Source organism: Cucumis sativus, chromosome 3 (genome assembly GCF_000004075.3).
Source record: "Cucumis sativus cultivar 9930 chromosome 3, Cucumber_9930_V3, whole genome shotgun sequence".
Classification (NCBI taxonomy): Eukaryota; Viridiplantae; Streptophyta; class Magnoliopsida; order Cucurbitales; family Cucurbitaceae; genus Cucumis; species Cucumis sativus.
Window position 1 is genome coordinate 15,177,107 of NC_026657.2, and position 18,148 is coordinate 15,195,254.

Consider the following 18,148-nt stretch of genomic DNA (forward strand, 5'->3'; position numbering starts at 1 on the left):
CACCTTTTGAGGATTGTAACGGTTCTCTTTATGTCTTCCACTGTCTATCACATAAACCACATCATCGATCGTAATACTGGTCTCCGCAATATTTGTGGCTATTATAACCTGAATTCCAAGATTAAAGACATTTCATAACCATCAACATAAACACCATAGATGCATAGAATTAAAGAGCAAAGGAAAACTGGGTCGAATCAAGTTCAGAAGTAAAAGAATAGGCAAAACAGAAGAAATAGCATTCAGCTTCTGTGGACATTTTACTACTGCTAAATTTCTTCTCTCACCCTAATATGTACAAAGGTATATTTAATAAATGATAAGTTACTATTCATCAAGGGTGTTCAAATGACCCAAGCGCTCAAACAACTCGAACTACCCAATCCAAATTGTAAGGATTGGGTTTTAGTTACACTTTTACAAATTCGAGTTGACCCAACCTCGACCCGAATTCCTAATATTATTAAAATATATAAATTAACTTATAAAATATCATAACTCATATATATTGTTATAACATTTGTTTAAAGTTTATAATAGATATCTTGGATTTTGATATTTAACCTTTGACTTTTGTGAAATTTTAGTTATTAGTATGTGTTGTAGACAAAATTAAGTATTCTAAGTTAATAAAAGAATGCACTTAAAAAGGAAAGGAGAAAATAAATAACCCAACCCAAGGTTGGGTTGAGTGGAGGTCCTATTCAGGTCATTTGGGTAGCCAACTCAATCAACCTGAAAAATTTAGGTTGGTCCAAAAAATGCCCTCAAACGAACCCAACCCATGTCACCCTTACCACTCAGTATGTGGTGGACCAGTCCTCAAGGAAGTCTAAAACATATAGGACTTTCGTGTGAATATATTTAGACCTAACAAAAACTAGGAGAACATATAGAATTTTGAAAACGATTCAAACAGACGTATGCCAGAGCAACAAGAAAGAGCCAAATTGGCCTAATGATCATAATTTATATAGTTTAATTAAAATTTAACTGCACAAAATACGTATTTTGTGCAGACTAAATAATATTAACCAACTATGGCAATGTGATTTTGCAGGTGCTGTTTGGAGTTGTTTCTTTAAGGCGTATGGCTTTGGCTTTTGCTTTGTCAATGCTGAGGTTTGTAGAGAGACAATTGAGGATTGTCAAAATGTATATTACACACCACAGTGTGTAATATTTTGTGGTGTCTTTGGAATGAGAGGAACAATAGAAACGGTTGTAAAGAGGAGAGAAAGACTGAGGAGCTTCCCTATTGATCGGCTAAGAATAGAAAAAATCCCCTAGTGTGCATGATGTCTACCAAAACTCCATTGATCGGCTAAGAATATGAGAAACCTTGTTTGATGAGGGCTGTGATCTCTTCTCCTTCCCACCTGTACTTAATGTCCCAAAATCAGTTTTTGCAACCTTGCCGAGGAATAGAAGTCCATCAACCTCTACAACATTTTCCGGCCACCTCACCGGCGCCGGAGAAGATGAATGGTTCCGGTAAACAGGTGGCAGCCAACTCCATTAGGCAGGAACCTGAACAGCCTTCACCTTTATTTAATGACACTCCTAAGGGACATAGCTGTCCTAAAAGGCAATTGGGGCCCACAGGTAATAATCAAAATCCCATTAATTCAGCTACTGGAGTCGTAAGTAGAGAGAGAAAAAAGGAAAAGCATCTTTAATTACTATCATGCAGAATTATTATATATCCTCCAAAATAATTAAAGATAACTGTTCTTCCAACCAACGGCTACTACCAAATCCAGCCTCCCAGCCTCCACAAATCATTCTCTCCCTTCAGTCTCTGGTTTCCTGTAACAAGCCAAAATCAACAAAAGGTGGTAAATCTCTCCAAGTTCAAGCTCCGAAAATTCTGAAGCATTATATCCGGAAACATACATCTTTCAATGACTTATGGATAGCCTTATTAAAGTCTGAGCTGAATGGAGGATGTGACCTCAAAATCCCAATTTCAGCCCCCTCTAGGATGCACCATTCAGAGCCATCTATTTCAGCAAACAATCCAGATCTTTTGGAGGTTTGCTGCTCCAAAATTCAGTCTTCTAATTGCCTCACCAGGTCTGTAAACTCGGTTTCTCATACCAAGTAGTTCAAATACTCAAAACTTCCCAACTTTAGCACTAAAGTTACTTTGATGCGAGGCTCCCCTTGTCGTGCTGCCATTGACAAGCTGCCCACCAAGACCTTGGATTCTCCATTTAGTGTCAGTAGTGAGGAGTCCTTGGGCAACTTAAATGATTTTGATCTCAAGAGTAATGAAGAAATTGAAGGGGCAGACCTCTCTATTTTATTTGATGAAGCTGGCGCTATTCCCTTCCAAGTCCCTCAGAATTGCCTAAGGATCTGCTGCCCTTAGTCAATGATTGTGGCATCATCTTGGTTTAATAAAAGATTGATAAGTCTTACTCCCTCTTAGTCAATGATTGTGGCATCATCCGGTTGCATCTTCTTGCAAGTCTCTAGTTTTGAATGTTTTCCTTATGAGAGATTTTTCGTTATGCTTTGTTTTCAATTTTCTTCATTTTGGTTCAGTTTAGCTTTTTTTTTTCCTGTTTGGTTTTCACTTTTTTAGCTTGTTCTTTGTGATTGTTTTTTTTTTTTGGTCGTTTTCCTCTTTTGTATTGCCCAAGTTCATCTGTCTTAGTTTGTTTGGACGATTTTGTCCTCTTTTTTTTGCCCTTTGTATAATTCTCTTGTACTTTGAGCATTAGTCTCATTTATTATTATTAATAAAGAGGCTTGTCTCCATTTAAAAAAAATAAATTAAGATCTTGTTCTTGTTAGCAAGTGTTCTAACATACTATTGATTGTTTTGTATTGGCATAATTTCATTGGCCACAACCAAGTGAACTTTTAGTCCTCCATTTGATAAAATCCCTAGAATAGTCTTGAACAAAATAAAATTAAGAATTAAAAAATCAACAAGAAGAAACAAAATACTTAGAAGTAGCCCCTGTATGTTACAAAGCTTGCCTTGCGGATGCCATATGGAGGCCGTAAAAACACCTTTTTTTGATCAGTAGATGCAATGGACGAATGCAAAGGAAGAATCCAATCAGAAGCCTGTCCACCAAATTGGTAAGAAGCAGCTAATCTATCATACAACAAGTGAATTTCTGACACTCCCTGTTATGCGAAACAGTTTTGAAGTTAAGAAAATAAAAAACAATAAAAATAAAAATGCAGAGAACAACAATAACGTACTGGCAAGAAAACAAGTATGGCTCCCTCATCAAAAGTTTTATCCACATGAATCACTAAATCTTCGAGAAGATCATAATCAATAATATGCTCATTTAATCTTTCCTGCATAATAAAATAATTAGACATTTATCAGCAGAACTATAGACCTTATGGTTTGACTTCAGAAGCGGAGACAAAAAAGCTATGAGTATCTCATGTTAAAGAAAATTACCAGATTTTTCTGTGTCAACTCACTGTATGATTGATAACAATCTGAATTGTAGTATGGATTTGTACAGGCTTCAGAAAGTAAAGCATCGTCACCCCATCCGGATAATATGAGGTTTTTCTTTCCTCTTCGATAATTGACTGGAGCATTCTGAATATTTTCACGATATAAGAGTTGGAAATTGACTTAATGGCAAACAAGATAGCTCACAATAGGCAATTGAGAAGGGATATCATATTTGCAGCCTTTAGCCACAATGTAGTAAAAATCTGATCTGAATCAAGAGTTTAACATCCATTAAAGAAAACAAATGTCAAGCTGTGGGGTGAACAGTGCTAATAGATTCCTCTTAAGCTACAACAAGATAAAACAGCTTACGATCAGCATTTGATATGAACTGACAATCTGCGGCATATAATGAAATATGTGTCTGCTAAATAAAACATATACAACACTTCCATAAAGAATAGGGGTGGGTATTTGTAAATATAGCATATATTTTAAATACAATGTGATAGAAATAGCAATTGAAGTATAATTGCTAATAAAACAGAATTTAAAACACGTGGTGTAGTAAATTAGCTTAACAGTTTTGGTTAAGCTATTTATTTATTTAGTTTTTTTTTTTTTTTTTTTTTTTAAGGTTTGTTGTTAAATCCTTTTTCATAGTGTTCTCTAAAAGAAAAAGGAAAAAAATGTAAAGAAATTTAAATCTTTTTCTAAAAAAGGAGGGTTATAACTAATATAAATGAAGGTTTCGATAAGCAGAAAGTTAATCTCTAATATTACTTATTTGTATCATAACAAGATCCTTTGGGTTAGATTTCTTGGAGAATTCTCTCCTTTGTCACTCAAGCTGCACCAATTCATGTTAGTCAATGAATACAACGATTATAATTTTGATAGCTTGTATTAGGATACGATGATGGTGCTATGGGGTGTCGAGCTAGTTGAGATGTTCGAGTGCATTTACTCTTTTTTAAACGGAAACAAGTCACTTCATTAATAAAATGAAATGAGACTAATGGTCAAAGTACAAGAAAGTTATACAAAGAGCTATAATGACAAAGAGATCAAAGATCAGGAGGTGCACCCAGACGTCTCAAATAGGTTGACACCCCCTTAACACCTACATCATATCTGAACAGCTAACTGACAAATTAAAGTTGACCTACATAAGACCACGACTCCTAACAACATGTACAAATGAGTAACATAACACAGGATAAGAAATTCTAGGCTAAAGAACTTTAAAAACTCCAAACAAGGTAACAAACTAAAATTAATACGCTATAAGTGATATGCTGGAAAAAACAAAGTCCGCTCAAGAGTCCACAGCCATTAAAGTAGTAATCCTTTTTTTTATTTGAAAAGGAATCATAATATTTCAATGATATACTGAAAAGGGGAGATCCAAATACAAGAGACAACACGGGACAACAATGACCACAACAGTAGCAAAACTAAACAATACATGGAGAAATAACAAAACCAGAACCCAGGCCAAAAACAGCCACACAACCAAACAAAACAACTACAAAAAAAAAAAATTAAGTAGTTATCTTCAGGTGTGCAATCCGAGAAAAGCCTGACAACCGGGGAATAGAATAAAGCCAGAGATGACACCAGCTCTGAGCAAGGAAACAACTTCAGTCACCAAAGACCACACAAAAGCAAGAACTGCTAGAACGCATGAATAAACATTGAAAATCAACAAATAATATAAAACAAGGTGGAAAAAGAAGAGCGAGAAGAGCGATCAAGCAAAAATTAGGTCGCAATCTTCAACGATGGATTTCAAGTGAGCTGGAATTTTTAGAAAAAAAAAGAGGGGTTCTAATGGAAAACTCCACTTTTGAAGCCAAAACATCATCTTCATGAAATAAAGCAGCCAATCTCCAACTAAAATTTCTATTTTCTCTGGAGCGGTTTGAGCTAAAGACGCAATGCCGTCACCTGAATCCTCACTGCTCACGCTGAAGGGAGAACCAACTTCTGACTCAAAATTCTCTTTTTGGTTGGAATGCGGTGGAGAGCATGGAACGTCTCTTTGAAAATGAAAATCTGAAATAGGATTGAAGGCCGAGAATTTGAATTTCTGTGATAGAGGGAAGGGGGAGATTTCTTGGTAAAAGGTGGTAATTGAGCACACGAACAATGAACTTCTAAATGATCCAGGTTGGAATCAGAAAAGGAAGAATGAAGAATGGGATAGCTTAAAGATGATGCACAACGAGAAAATTATCCAAATGAGCCAAGTTATCTCAAAACTGACAAAGGACAGCTAATTCATGGAATACTCTTTAACTATTTAAAACTGACCAAAGGACAGCTAATTGTCTGATAATGTCTCATTTCATTTATTCAATGAAAGAGCTTGTTTTCATTTTTAAAAAAAGTCAAATACTGATTATAGTACATCATCAATGTCTAGGTGTATCGTGGACTTAGGAATATCAACATCAAATATATATAATAAAACATATTAATTACCAATATTAAATAAACGATGACCAATAAAGCGATATCTGCTAAGTCTACCCTTTATACATATTGTTTTATAGATATTATTTTTTTCATCTAAAGAAAACGTAACTTTTCATTGATAAAATGAGAGACTAACATGTATTTTTTTCTAAAGAAAATAATTACAAATGAAGGTCCTTTTGTTGCTCTTCTTCATGTTTATTTCAGTGGGTTTTGTTATAGATTTCTTGTTCTTTTGAGCTGAGTTGTATCCATAGATTACTCTTAAGAAGCACCGACATCAGGTCAAATATTGTTATAGATTTTTTTCTTTTTAATTTCGGACATGACTCTGTCACTGCCAAGACACGGCTGGAGAAAAAGAAAACCCATCGAAACAGCCCATTAGTTCGACCCAATAGCAATAATCATTAGTTTTTTTAAAATTTTCTCTTAAAACGAATAGCTTCACGCATTCCACCCTCTCTTCTCCGATTCTCCCCACCAGGCCACCAACACTTTCGCCAATCGCCCATCTCTCTCAAGTTCAAGATTCTCAAGAGAACAATGGAGAAGAATGAAGGCCGTTCGAGATTTTATTTTGTAGTTTTTTACCTTTTGGCTTTTGTTTTGTTGAACAAACTACTCTACTAAAATTTCTTATTTTTTATGGCTCAAAACTTGTTATTATGATGTTTTTAATTGAAATCCTTGTTATGTAATATGTTAATATGCATGATATATATTTAATTTTTTAACTAAAAAGTTGACGTGTCTCCGACGTGTCGTGTCCTACATTTTTTAACAATGGCGTGTCGTCATGCTGCGTGTCAGTATCTATGCTTCCGAAGATTCCTCTATTTTACTTGGAGCATTAGTTTCATTTCCCTAAATCAATAAAAACCTTGTTTCAGTTATAAAAGAAAAAAATTAAAAGATAAAATGAAAAGAGGCTATTGCTCAAATTTCAAGGCCACAAGGCAAAGAGCTAGAAAACTTAAAAAGTCCAATGCAAGAGGATTACAACGAAGAATAAGCAACAATGGGGTAGTAGTATGACTCTCTCCTCACTCCTCCCTTCCTTCCTTTCATCCCTAACCACACTCCAACCACGTTTTTCTCCTCCCGCGTTTATCATCCTTCTTCTCCAATAAGCTCCCATAACCTGATTCTTCTTGTCCATCCCTGTTTTAGTTGCAGTCTGGTTTTGGAGAAAATGGAAATCGAAAGATGCAAAGTAGCGAACACCCTTTACTGTGTTTGGTTCAACAAAGAATACTTCCATATCAAAGACATGGAAGCTCGAAAGATCTTGTCATTATCAGACACTCAATTCAGATGGTTCTTGAAGAAGATTTCTAAATTCTTGTGTGGCCCAAAGAATGGCTTTCTTCTTCGAAATGGTTTTGATGATTTTGGAAGTACAAGGCTCATAAAATTTAGGTCAAAAGTAGGTCGGGTTATGAGGTGTGTAACTTGAAAGAGGAACAAAAGTCTATCCTTCATCCATATTTGTTCTGGGGTCACTCGACAGCGTTGAAAATCCTTTCACAAAATGTTGGAAAGATTCTTGATGAAGCACGATTAGTCGATTTGGTAAAGAAATCGTCTCTAGACCTCCTTGCAGCCTCCTTCCAAGTCACTAAGAGCAAGTTATGCTAAAAAGGTGATGTTTAATGAATCCTCTGAATTGGTAAAACAGAGTATTTCTTCCCTTGTTCTGACCTTAGAACTTCAGAGTGCAACTTAGCACTTGGTCATTAAAAATCCGAAGTTTTAAAAGACTTCGATAAACTACGGATTATTTCAAGATTATTTGCATTTGATGATTGGAAGGAAATTAGAAAAACTTTGAAGGATCTTTTTCAATAAAAAATAATCATTAATCTATTGTTTGCAAAGAATGCTTTGACTAAATTGACTGAAGGATCTCTAGAAGAGTTTGTTGGAAAAGAAGAGTTATAGCAAGTAATGGATTCTTTTCATTTAATGTTTGAGAAATGGAGCAAAAGAAAACATAGCAAACCATCTTTTCATTTAAAAAACCTCCCTCTTGATTATTGGAGCAATCAAACGTTCAAAGTTATAGGAGATCATTCTGGAGGTCTGGAAAATATCGTTTCTGAAACAATTAACCTTCTAAATGTTTACGAAGCAAAGATTCAAGTAAAAAGAAGCCAATTTGGTTTTGTAAAAGCTACATTAGAAATAACAGGCTTCAACTGAGGGAATCTTTTCTTACACTTTGGTGATTATGAACAAATTGAGCCCCCTCCATTAACCAAAGCCCATTTATCATTTGAGGATTTTTCAAACCCATTTGACTTGCAGAGATTAAACGAGGCTTTAACAAATGAAGGAGATGTTGATGATTCATTCTTCTCAGAGGGGGTGGAATTTCTAAGATCAATCCAAAAAATTCCTTTATATACAAGGAATCGTTTTGAAGCTTTGAAACATGGAGCTCACCAGATTTTAGCCTCACGGCACCGATTACCTCCTATTGACAATGTTTTTAAATTTGGACTCCAAGGAAAGCAGTGTGAACACGGTTGGATTCGAAGAGCCATATTTAAGAAAGAGAGAGAATAAGAATTTTAGTTCTGAAAGAAACCAGAAAGAGGAAGTTGAAGAGACACTTTTAATGAAGAAAGCAAAAAATCTGGTTGTCTTCTTTTACAGCTGGAAAGTCCCTTCAACTAGCCAACAACCCTCTTCTTGGAGCAGAAGGCTAATTCGAAAGGCATGATAATCTAAAACTTCAAGGTGGGGAGGTTATAAAGGCTGGCCAATTTAAAACAATCTCCTGTGAAGAGTAATCCTGAAAATATTTAGATGATAAGCACCATGAAGATGCATTCAAAAGAGCAAAGTCATAACGTTCCAACCAAGTCGATGATTTATCATAGAATACTCTTTGGGTTCTTTTTTTTTTTTGTATAGGATACGAGTCTCACTATTATTAATATTGAAAATAGAGAGACAAAGCTCAATGTACATGAGGGGCATACAAAAAGCAAAGGGGGAGGAGGAGGATCAGCAGGCGCACCCAGGCATCTCAACTAGGTTGACACCCCCTTAGCGCCCTCATCACATCCATAAGCGAAAATAAAAACCCACATAGCATGTTAAATAAAAGCAATACAACAAAACAATAACAACAACAAATTAAAGGCAACAATACAAGACCAAAAAGATGATAAAGCAAGGCAGCAAGCCGAAACTATTTGGTTTCTTTCAAACCAAATTTCAGCTAAAAGTGTTTTTACTGTGTTTGCCCACAACAATTCAGCTGTCTTCTTCTTCAAGTCTGGACCAGCAAGAATTTGAGACACATTGTTCTTAAAAACATGATAAAAAACCCAACAAAAATTGAATGCTTGGAGAAGGAAAAACCAACATTTAGATGCAAAGACAATAAAATAAAAGGTGCTGGATATTTTCCATGTTATCAACATAAAGGGGGGCAGGCCTGAGGTGAGAGGCATGGGAGGAAAGCTTTCTTTGAAGTATTGAGACATAATTTAAATTTCCGAACAGCATAATCCATATGGATATATTTATCCTTATTGGACTGTTGGATTTCCAAAGCCTTTTGTACAAAGAACTTTCCAAAGGAGAAGATGTCGAAAGATGCTTAACTAGTGATTTTACCGAAAAGGAACCTGAGTTTTCAAGGGACCAAAACCTTTGATCTGGAAAGGAGGCTGGCTGTGAAGAAGAAATCTAACACAACAAGGTCTGAAAATCTAATAGAAGAGGCTGGCTTGATCTCTTCTATTTGGAATTTGGTTTTTAGCTTTTGCTGTAATTGTAGACTGACTTTTCTCTTTTCTCTTACTCTTGTACTTTGAGCTTAAGGCTCTTTTATTAATAATAATTTAAGAGGCTTGTCTCCATTTCAAAAAAAAAAAAGAAAAAAGTTAGATAGACAATCCTCTAATTAAACAAGTAAATTGGAGAGAAATTCACATAAATCTTAGAATGAGAACACCAAAAAGAAACAATGAATCTTGTATCTTCAAAATGATTTTTTTTTTAAACGGAGACAAAAACTTCTTTATTAATAATAATTCTAAGTACAAGAGATTTATACAAAGAGAGCAATAAAGAAGAAAAAGAAAGGGAGAAACTATAGGATCATAAAGTGCACTCGGACATCTCAACTAGGTTGACACCTCCATAGCGCCAATCATCATTCAAAATGATTGAGATGAATGATGATTGAGACACCGAAACCCAATGCAGATGGAAAATTGACAGAAGCTTCAAGCAGAAGAATAAAGAAGCAATGGAAGGAAAGAAAAAACCCTTTAATCTAATTATTTTTTAAAAAAAACACATATCTGCAAATATATTTTAGAAAATAGAGCTACCTCACCAAATTTCCTTAAATTTCCTTAAAGAAATCCTTCCTCCGTATATGTAAATTTGGAGAGAAATTATTCAATGTATGGAAGTTTACTGACTGTATATTTTAGACTAAAAAAAGGAAAATTATTCTTTCTTAAGGACTCAACAGTAATCAATGAAGCCAGGATTGCAGAAACAAATGTTGAAAAGAAAACTTCAATATCGCATTAATAGAGTAGGAAACATGTTTCCAGAACCTTTTTGCCACTTGATACTTCATATCGTACGGCAGCGGGGGAGTCTGAAGCGAGGTGGTACCCAGTACTCTCATATATATCTTCAAGAAAGTAGGTGGTCACAGGATGCATTCTACCCTCTGCAGTGATTACAGGGCAGTTACCAAAGTATCCTGAGAAAAGATTTGAATCAACTGTCGCAGACCTGGGAATCAAAAGTATTAAAATCGAAGAACAATACTGAAGCTCCAAATATCACATATTCATACTTTGTGTTCATAAGTAATTAGCAGACTGAATAAAATGAGCAGACATACATTAGAACAACCTTCAGGGGAGATGAACTTTCAACAGAACGTTTCTCAATCAGATTCTTCAAAACAACTAAGAGAAAATCGCCCTGCAGAAAATGAAGTTTCATGTCAACTATAGAAATCTTCCAAGACCTTAACACTAGAAATCCATTAATTTTAGACAATAGGCGGATCTTTCATTCTGTATAAGGACCCAAATAAAAGAACGGGAAGGGGAAAATAAGACATGAACTCTCTAATTTCAAAAGATCCTTAGTCTTTTCTAAACATACCATTTAACAGCCACATAAGCATTCCATTACATCAACTAATTGAAAGAATTCTTAAGAATCATTTTTCCAGAACTCGAGGATTGAAGTTTATTTTCAAACCTCCAGAGTCAAATAGACATCAATCCGACAACTTGGAGACCAAAAATTTGGTTTGCGTAAGAATAAATTCATGGAACAGAAAATAGACCAAGAAAAACATATTACTTCAGTAAAGAAAAAACATCCCTGCATGAACATCATGAAATTACTGTCCAAACCAATTATGTCTTGGTCATCGAAAAAGGGTTTCTGATGAAGACTAGAGTTAATAGCAACTCACCAGCAGAGACCGTTCATGTACTTCATCAACTATAATATGAGTGATACCAGTCAAAGTTTCATCTCCCTACAACTCAGAAAATTTATAAACAGCAAAAACATGAGAAAATAGATCATTATAACTACAAACAGCAATGATGCTCAAATATGATTATTAATTTCCAAAAAAAAAAACCAACAAAAATGGTCCTTGTTTTTCAAAAAAAAAATTACAAAAGTCTAATACCTAAATCTTAAATCACCGGTTGACCCAAAAGCTTAAGTTCATGAGTGAAGGTGAATTTAATATTACATCATCTAAAATTTGCACTTATTGAAAGGAGAGACAAAGAACACACACTAATTTACGTGGAAACCTGAGTACCAAGAGAAAAACCACGATTGTTTGTTGTTATTATTTTCTAATGAACAATACAATAGGTACAAGGAAGAATAAATAGAGTATACAAGGGAATAAAAAAGGAAAAGATTTAGGAAATAAGGAAAATATTCACGTAACATTCTAGCAAGGAAAATATTTAGAAAATAAGGAAAGGATTCCAACACTCCCCCTCAAGTTGGAACGTAAATATCAATGAGGTCCAACTTCCTAACACAAAAGTCGAAGTTTGGTTTGAGAAGCCCCTTGGTAAGAACATCAACAACCTGTTGACTCGAAAGGATGTACGGAATGCATATGCTCCCACTGTCAAGTCTTTCTTTGATGAAATGCCAATAAACATCAACATATTTAGTTCTATCGTGTTGAACAGGATTGTTAGCAATACTAATAGCAGCTTTATTATCACAAAAAAAAAGCTTCAATGGCGTCTCACATTCCTAATGAAGATACGACAGGACTTTCTGAAGCCAAATTTCCTCACATATTCCCAAACTCATAACTTTGTATTCGGCCTCAGCGCTACTCTGACCATAACACTTTGCTTCTTACTCCTCCAAGTTACTAGATTGCCCCAAATAAAAGTACAATAACCGGAGGTAGACTTTCTATCAACAACAGATCCTGCCCATTCCAAGTCAGTATATGCCTCAATGGTCTTTCTGTCTGTTTTTCTAAACATCAGCCCTTTACCAGGTGTTTTCAAATATCTCAAAATTTGGTTGACAGCTTTCATGTGTTCCTCGTAAGGAGTCTACATAAACTGGCTGACAAGACTCACAACAAAGAAAATATCAGGACGAGTATGGGATAAGTAAATTAATTTACCAACGAGGCGTTGATATTGTTCTTTATCAACTGGAACTTGATCATCAGAGTTTCCTAGTTTGCAGTTGAATTCCATAGGAGTGTCAGCGGGACGACGTTCCAACATACCTATCTCGGTTAGCAAATCAAGGGTATACTTTCTGTAAGACACGGAGATACCTTCTTTAGATCTGGCCACCTCCATTCCAAGGAAATATTTCAGTTTTCCGAAATCCTTGATTTCAAATTCATCACCCATTCTCTACTTTAGTTGACTGATTCATGCCTGATCATCTTTGGTCAAAACAATGTCATCCATATAAACTATTAGAACAACAATCTTCCCTGTCTTGGAAACCTTTGTAAATAAAGTAGGATCAGGGTGTCCCTGACTATACCCTTGGGACTTGACAAATGTAGTGAATCTGTCAAACCATGCTCTGGAAGACTATTTCAAACCATATAGGGATTTCTGGAGTTTACACACCTGCTGACCAAACTGGGCTTCAAATCCAGGCGGGCTCATGTAGACTTCCTTCACAAGGTCTCCATTCTAAAAAGCATTCTTAACATCCAGCTAGTATAGAGGCCAATCTTTGTTCACAGCAACAAATAACAGAACTCTAACACTATTCAACTTAGCAACTAGAGAAAAATTTCTGAATAGTCAATACCATAAGTTTGAGTAAATCCCTTTGCAACTAACTTTGCCTTGTGTCTGTCAAGTGTTCCATCTGCTCTATATTTGAGAGTGAACACTCATTTGCATCCCACAGGCTTGTGTCCATTAGGTAGAGCACAAATCTCCCAAGTGTTATTCTTTCAAGAGCTTTCATTTCTTCCATGACAGCATTCTTCCATTCAGGACACTCTAACGCAGAGTGAATATTTTTCGGTATTGTGGTAGAGTCAAGGCTGGCAGGAAAAGCTCTAAACTGTGGTGAGAGATTCTTGTATGACACATAATTACATATGGAGTGCTTTGTGCAGGACCGTGTACCTTTCCTCGATTCAATAAGAAGATCAAGAGAAGAATCATACCTGCTACTATTTTTAGTATGTTCAGCAACAACCTCGTTTTCAATAATTCTGTCCTCTCTGTCTATAATGGCCTCATCAATACTACCCTGCTCACCGATATCTTCCTGAATAGTTGTCTCAGACCTGTCATTCTCACATGTTCTGTTATTACTATGTGAATTAACTGAATCAGTCATACCTTGATCTCTTATTGGTTCAAAATCCTTGCAATTTTGAACAACAGGAGACACAACTTCCTTTCTGAGATTCCTCCTATAATAGGTTTTCCAAGGAACTTGATTTGTTGGTAAGACGGTACTATGAGGGCTATGGTCAATTAGGATAAGAAGACTCTAATGGAAGTATATAGTTAGACTCTTCACTCACATTCTCCCCCTAAAGTAGGCTAACGGGAAAAAAAAAACAATCTTCAACAAAGGTGACATCCATGGTAACAAAGTACTTACGTGAAGAAGGATAAAAGCATTTATAACCTCGTTGGTATAGAGGATATCGAACAAACACGCAAGCTTGAGCCCTAGGAGTAAATTTAGTTGAAGTGGATTGTCACTTTATTCGTGAGAAAATCCAAGGGTTGGTATCCACAGGATATGTGAAGACTGGAGAACAATTAGGAGATATTCTGACCAAAGCTGTAAATTGAGCAAGAATAAGCTATATGTGCAACAAGTTGGGCATGAACGACATATTTGCTCCAGTTTAAGAGGGAGTATTATGATATATATTTATATTATATGTCCATTATCGTAATTGTATATACAATATAGGGTTTCTTTGTTCTCTCTCTATATATATATCTTTACTCTGATTCTAAATGAATAAAATATATACACTTTTCTTTGAAGTCTTAAGTACAAATACTATCATCTAACACTGAATGTCCAAGATTATATCCAATAAGTCTCCATGCTTTCATAAGTTTCTAATAGGCCAGTAGACTTGTAATTTTTTGTCTAAGTCATTGTTCTTAACATCATTTCAACTCTATCTACTCACTTTCTAATTGGTCCACTGCCCCACTATTTCAACTCACTCCTATCAGTCTAAAGCTCTTAAACGCCCCAAAATATATGTTTCTCTATTTTTATTTGCATAACTATAATTAAAAAGATGCTATATCTAATGAGTTAGAAGGTGTTGATTTTATGGAATTAATCTATAATTCATTAATTATTTAGTAGAGATACAAGCCTATATATAACCATAGAGAAATACACTTAAGGAAATAATATCAAATAATATCTCCAGAATAATATCACCTAAGAATAATCTAATTATATTAATACCCTCCCTCAAACTCAAGTTGAAATCAAAAACTTGAGTGTGCTAAGAACTAAGAAAAGAACCAATAGATCTAGAATAGAATAAAAAAACCTGAAGCAAACACACAAAGAACTTCTAGGCAAAAACAAACCCACGAAGAGCGAAACGAAGAACTTCTGGGATAGAAACATAGATCCTCGTATAGAGCTATAACAGAACCTAGGAAGAATGAAACAAGAAATCCGGGGGCAAAATGAAAGAGCAAAACTGAAGCAAAGTAGAATCAAATCAGGACGAAAACGTGGTCTGAATTGGGCAGGAGTGTTTGGTCGAATCAGAATGGAACCGAACAAGCTAAACTAGGGTCTGAATTGGGCATGAGCGTTTCGTCATCAGAATGGAACAGAATGAACTAAACTAAAGCAAGTCTGAATCAAACTGTAAGACCTCCAATTATTCATACATATCAAAGGAGGGGCAGAAAAGTAATTGGACAAATTAATAATGAGGAAGGAAAAAGAGGAGGAGATCGTGCGGGTGGGGCCCAGGCACAAAAATAAGAGAAAGATGAGAGAAGGAATATAAATAGGTTTTTTAGGTCTAGGGGAGGTAGGTTTAATTTTATCCTGAAGTTGGCGGCTGCTTAGCCTAGGAGAATGTCCAGTTTTTCCTAGAGGAAGCTGGGTTTGTCTTTATTATTCCTTGTTTTCTTGAATCTTTATGTTTTTCTGTACTCATTTTGGCTATATATAAATAAAGATAGCAGAAGGCTACCTCTGTTTTTTGCCATTGTAAGGGAGAAATAGTGAAGTAAGCAAGTTGAATCCTTACACAAACTGAACAGGAAATCTGGGTGAACAGAACGAAAACTGAAGAGAGCTTGGAGGTTGAGTAGATAGAGAACTTTGCGGCGTTCTTTGCAAAAAGAGAAGATGTGTTTCATGACGACGAGCTTCACGAATGGAGAGCGGACAAAGCCAAACCTGTGCGTCGTCGGCTGTGAGTAAAGCGGAGTGGTGGATCATGGATCTGAACAAAGATTCACCCTCTTCAGGATCGGGAGTCTTCAACTGAAAGAAGTTTTCTGGTACGAGTAAAGGGCGACGGCAGCGGGTCGATCTGATCTGGAACAGTATGGTTCGAAGGCAGAAGATGAAATAAAACACGGATCTGGAAGTCGAAGACACGAACAGAGATGCACGAACAAATCGGTGCTTGCAATGTCCGCACAGGTAGATCTGAGTGAGGACGAATGGAGACACGGATCTGGGTCGAGAGTGCGACAAACTGTGTGGATGGAAGGAGCAGTGGTGGTGGCAGTCGCGACGGAAGGAGTAGTGGCGGCGGCGGCAGAATCAGAGACGAGGATTTTCATCTATGCGGCAGAGCGAACTACTTGGAGACATGATGTGTATTGATTACTGATGGATATGGCTCTGCCTCCGTCGACGAATCAACAGATGCAGACGAAAGGGGATGTGACGGCTAGAATACAAGGAGACTAAAACCCTATAGCTCTGATACCATGTTGATTTTATGGAATTAATCTATATTTCATTAACTATTTAGTAGAGATACAAGCCTATACATAACCATAGAGAAATACAATTAAGGAAATAATATCTCCATAATAGTATCACCTAAGAATAATCTAATTATATTAATAAGGTGCCAATTTAAGAAGAAATAAACAAACATGCAATTTGTGTCCTTAAGTTACCATGTAGTGTCAATTTCAAATAGTGTATGTCATTGGGAATCAAAAAATAAGATGACAAACCACAATTTTCCTCAGAAGAATGCCCGTTGTACAGAATAGTAGTTTTGTATTTTCATTCCTGCAATAGGAAAGAAGATTAAATAAAACAATAAAAACAACTATAACTTACAAGTTTGAGAAATTAAATAAAATTTTAGGGGGTGTTTGGACATCGTCGATTGCATTGGAGTGGAATAAAAAAATCATGTTTTGATTGAGTGTTTTGAGTCTGAACTAGATTAAATCACCAATCAACCCAAAAGCGCAAATTGATAGATTGATATTAAATTAGATCTAACTATATCATAATTAAAGCAATATATTTGCGTATAAGTGGAGATTATGGATTTGGAATTGCATTAGAGTGGTGAGATACTAGATCCTTGTTAATGGAAGCCTAAGGTTTTTCTTTTTTGACAAGAAACAAGCCCCTTTGTTAGGATAATAAAATGAGACTAATGGACAAACATCATCTCCATTTCCAAATGAACTTAAGGATCTTAACGAGACAGTTCAATACAAACCGGACCTTTAAGAACTTACAACCGAAAACCAAATCACAACGAAGCAAACAGTAGAAGCTTGAAACAAAATTTTATAACGCATAATAATAGGTTAGAGACGTCAACAGCCCACAGGTACGATGTAATCTTCCGTGCCATGAAAATCCTCGAATTAGATAACATGGTCAGAATTCCATGGAGAGGAAACCACACAAAATTAAACTAATTTCCTGACTGGAACAAACAGCATCAAAAGCCATTGAAAGAGAGGACCAAAGGGAAGCAATCAAAATGTGCTTTCTTAACTTTGGAAAACCAATAACCTGTCAGCACTGCGTTCACCACATTACTCCAGTCCAAAGAAATTGCTAAATTGTCTTAAGCTTTGGACCCTTTGCATTGCGTTTTGCAAATAGTCAACCACTTAAATGTCAATGAGAAATCTGCTTTAACAATGTCAGTCTCTGAAAAATCCTTCATCCTGCCTTGTAAAATAACTAAACCCGTGAAACTCCTTAAAGCTTCCAACAAAAGTCCAGCCAACGTCTTTTAAGCTCTAGATGCTTTATATGAATGCTTTATGAATGCCGCCTCTTTTAGTTTCTTGAATTAGTACAGTGTCCGGATTACTTCCTTTAGAAATCTTTTAAGAATCAGCCACTTTGATTTTTGACAAACTCCCCTCCTAATTCCAGAGCTAATCTTCATTTATCAACCCTGAACAATATCCACTGATTGTCCTGTTTTCCTTTGGATTAGGCTAAGGAAATTTCACAGCCTTCCAATATGGAATGCAATTTTTGAGGTATGTCTTTCTTTTCCAGCGGAGTAAAGAGGAAGCTTTCCTTGTTGGAATGTAATTGATCTTCTTCAGTTTAGAATAAAAAGCCTAAAGCCTTGTTCATATCATCAGGCATTTCATCTGCAATTTTGATCTCTTCAACTTCTTCTCTTTCAAATTCTTCACTGCTTACACTTGCCAATGACTCTTCATCTAAGCCTTTTGA

General features: G+C 35.8%; 1 protein-coding gene across 4 annotated transcripts in view; it reads right to left on the bottom strand.

Annotated features, from left to right (window-relative positions):
• Positions 1-18,148, bottom strand: part of LOC101210286 (DExH-box ATP-dependent RNA helicase DExH7, chloroplastic) — a 90,552-nt gene that overhangs the window by 25,203 nt on the left and 47,201 nt on the right. For all 4 annotated transcript variants that reach the window (XM_011652985.2, XM_031882242.1, XM_031882243.1 and 1 more), the window contains 8 exons: positions 16,660-16,717; positions 11,391-11,456; positions 10,803-10,885; positions 10,507-10,690; positions 3,434-3,580; positions 3,223-3,324; positions 2,992-3,144; positions 4-108 (listed from right to left, as the gene is read on the bottom strand). In XM_011652985.2, the coding sequence (XP_011651287.1) occupies positions 4-108; positions 2,992-3,144; positions 3,223-3,324; positions 3,434-3,580; positions 10,507-10,690; positions 10,803-10,885; positions 11,391-11,456; positions 16,660-16,717 (898 nt within the window). The remainder of the gene's footprint in view (positions 1-3; positions 109-2,991; positions 3,145-3,222; positions 3,325-3,433; positions 3,581-10,506; positions 10,691-10,802; positions 10,886-11,390; positions 11,457-16,659; positions 16,718-18,148) is intronic.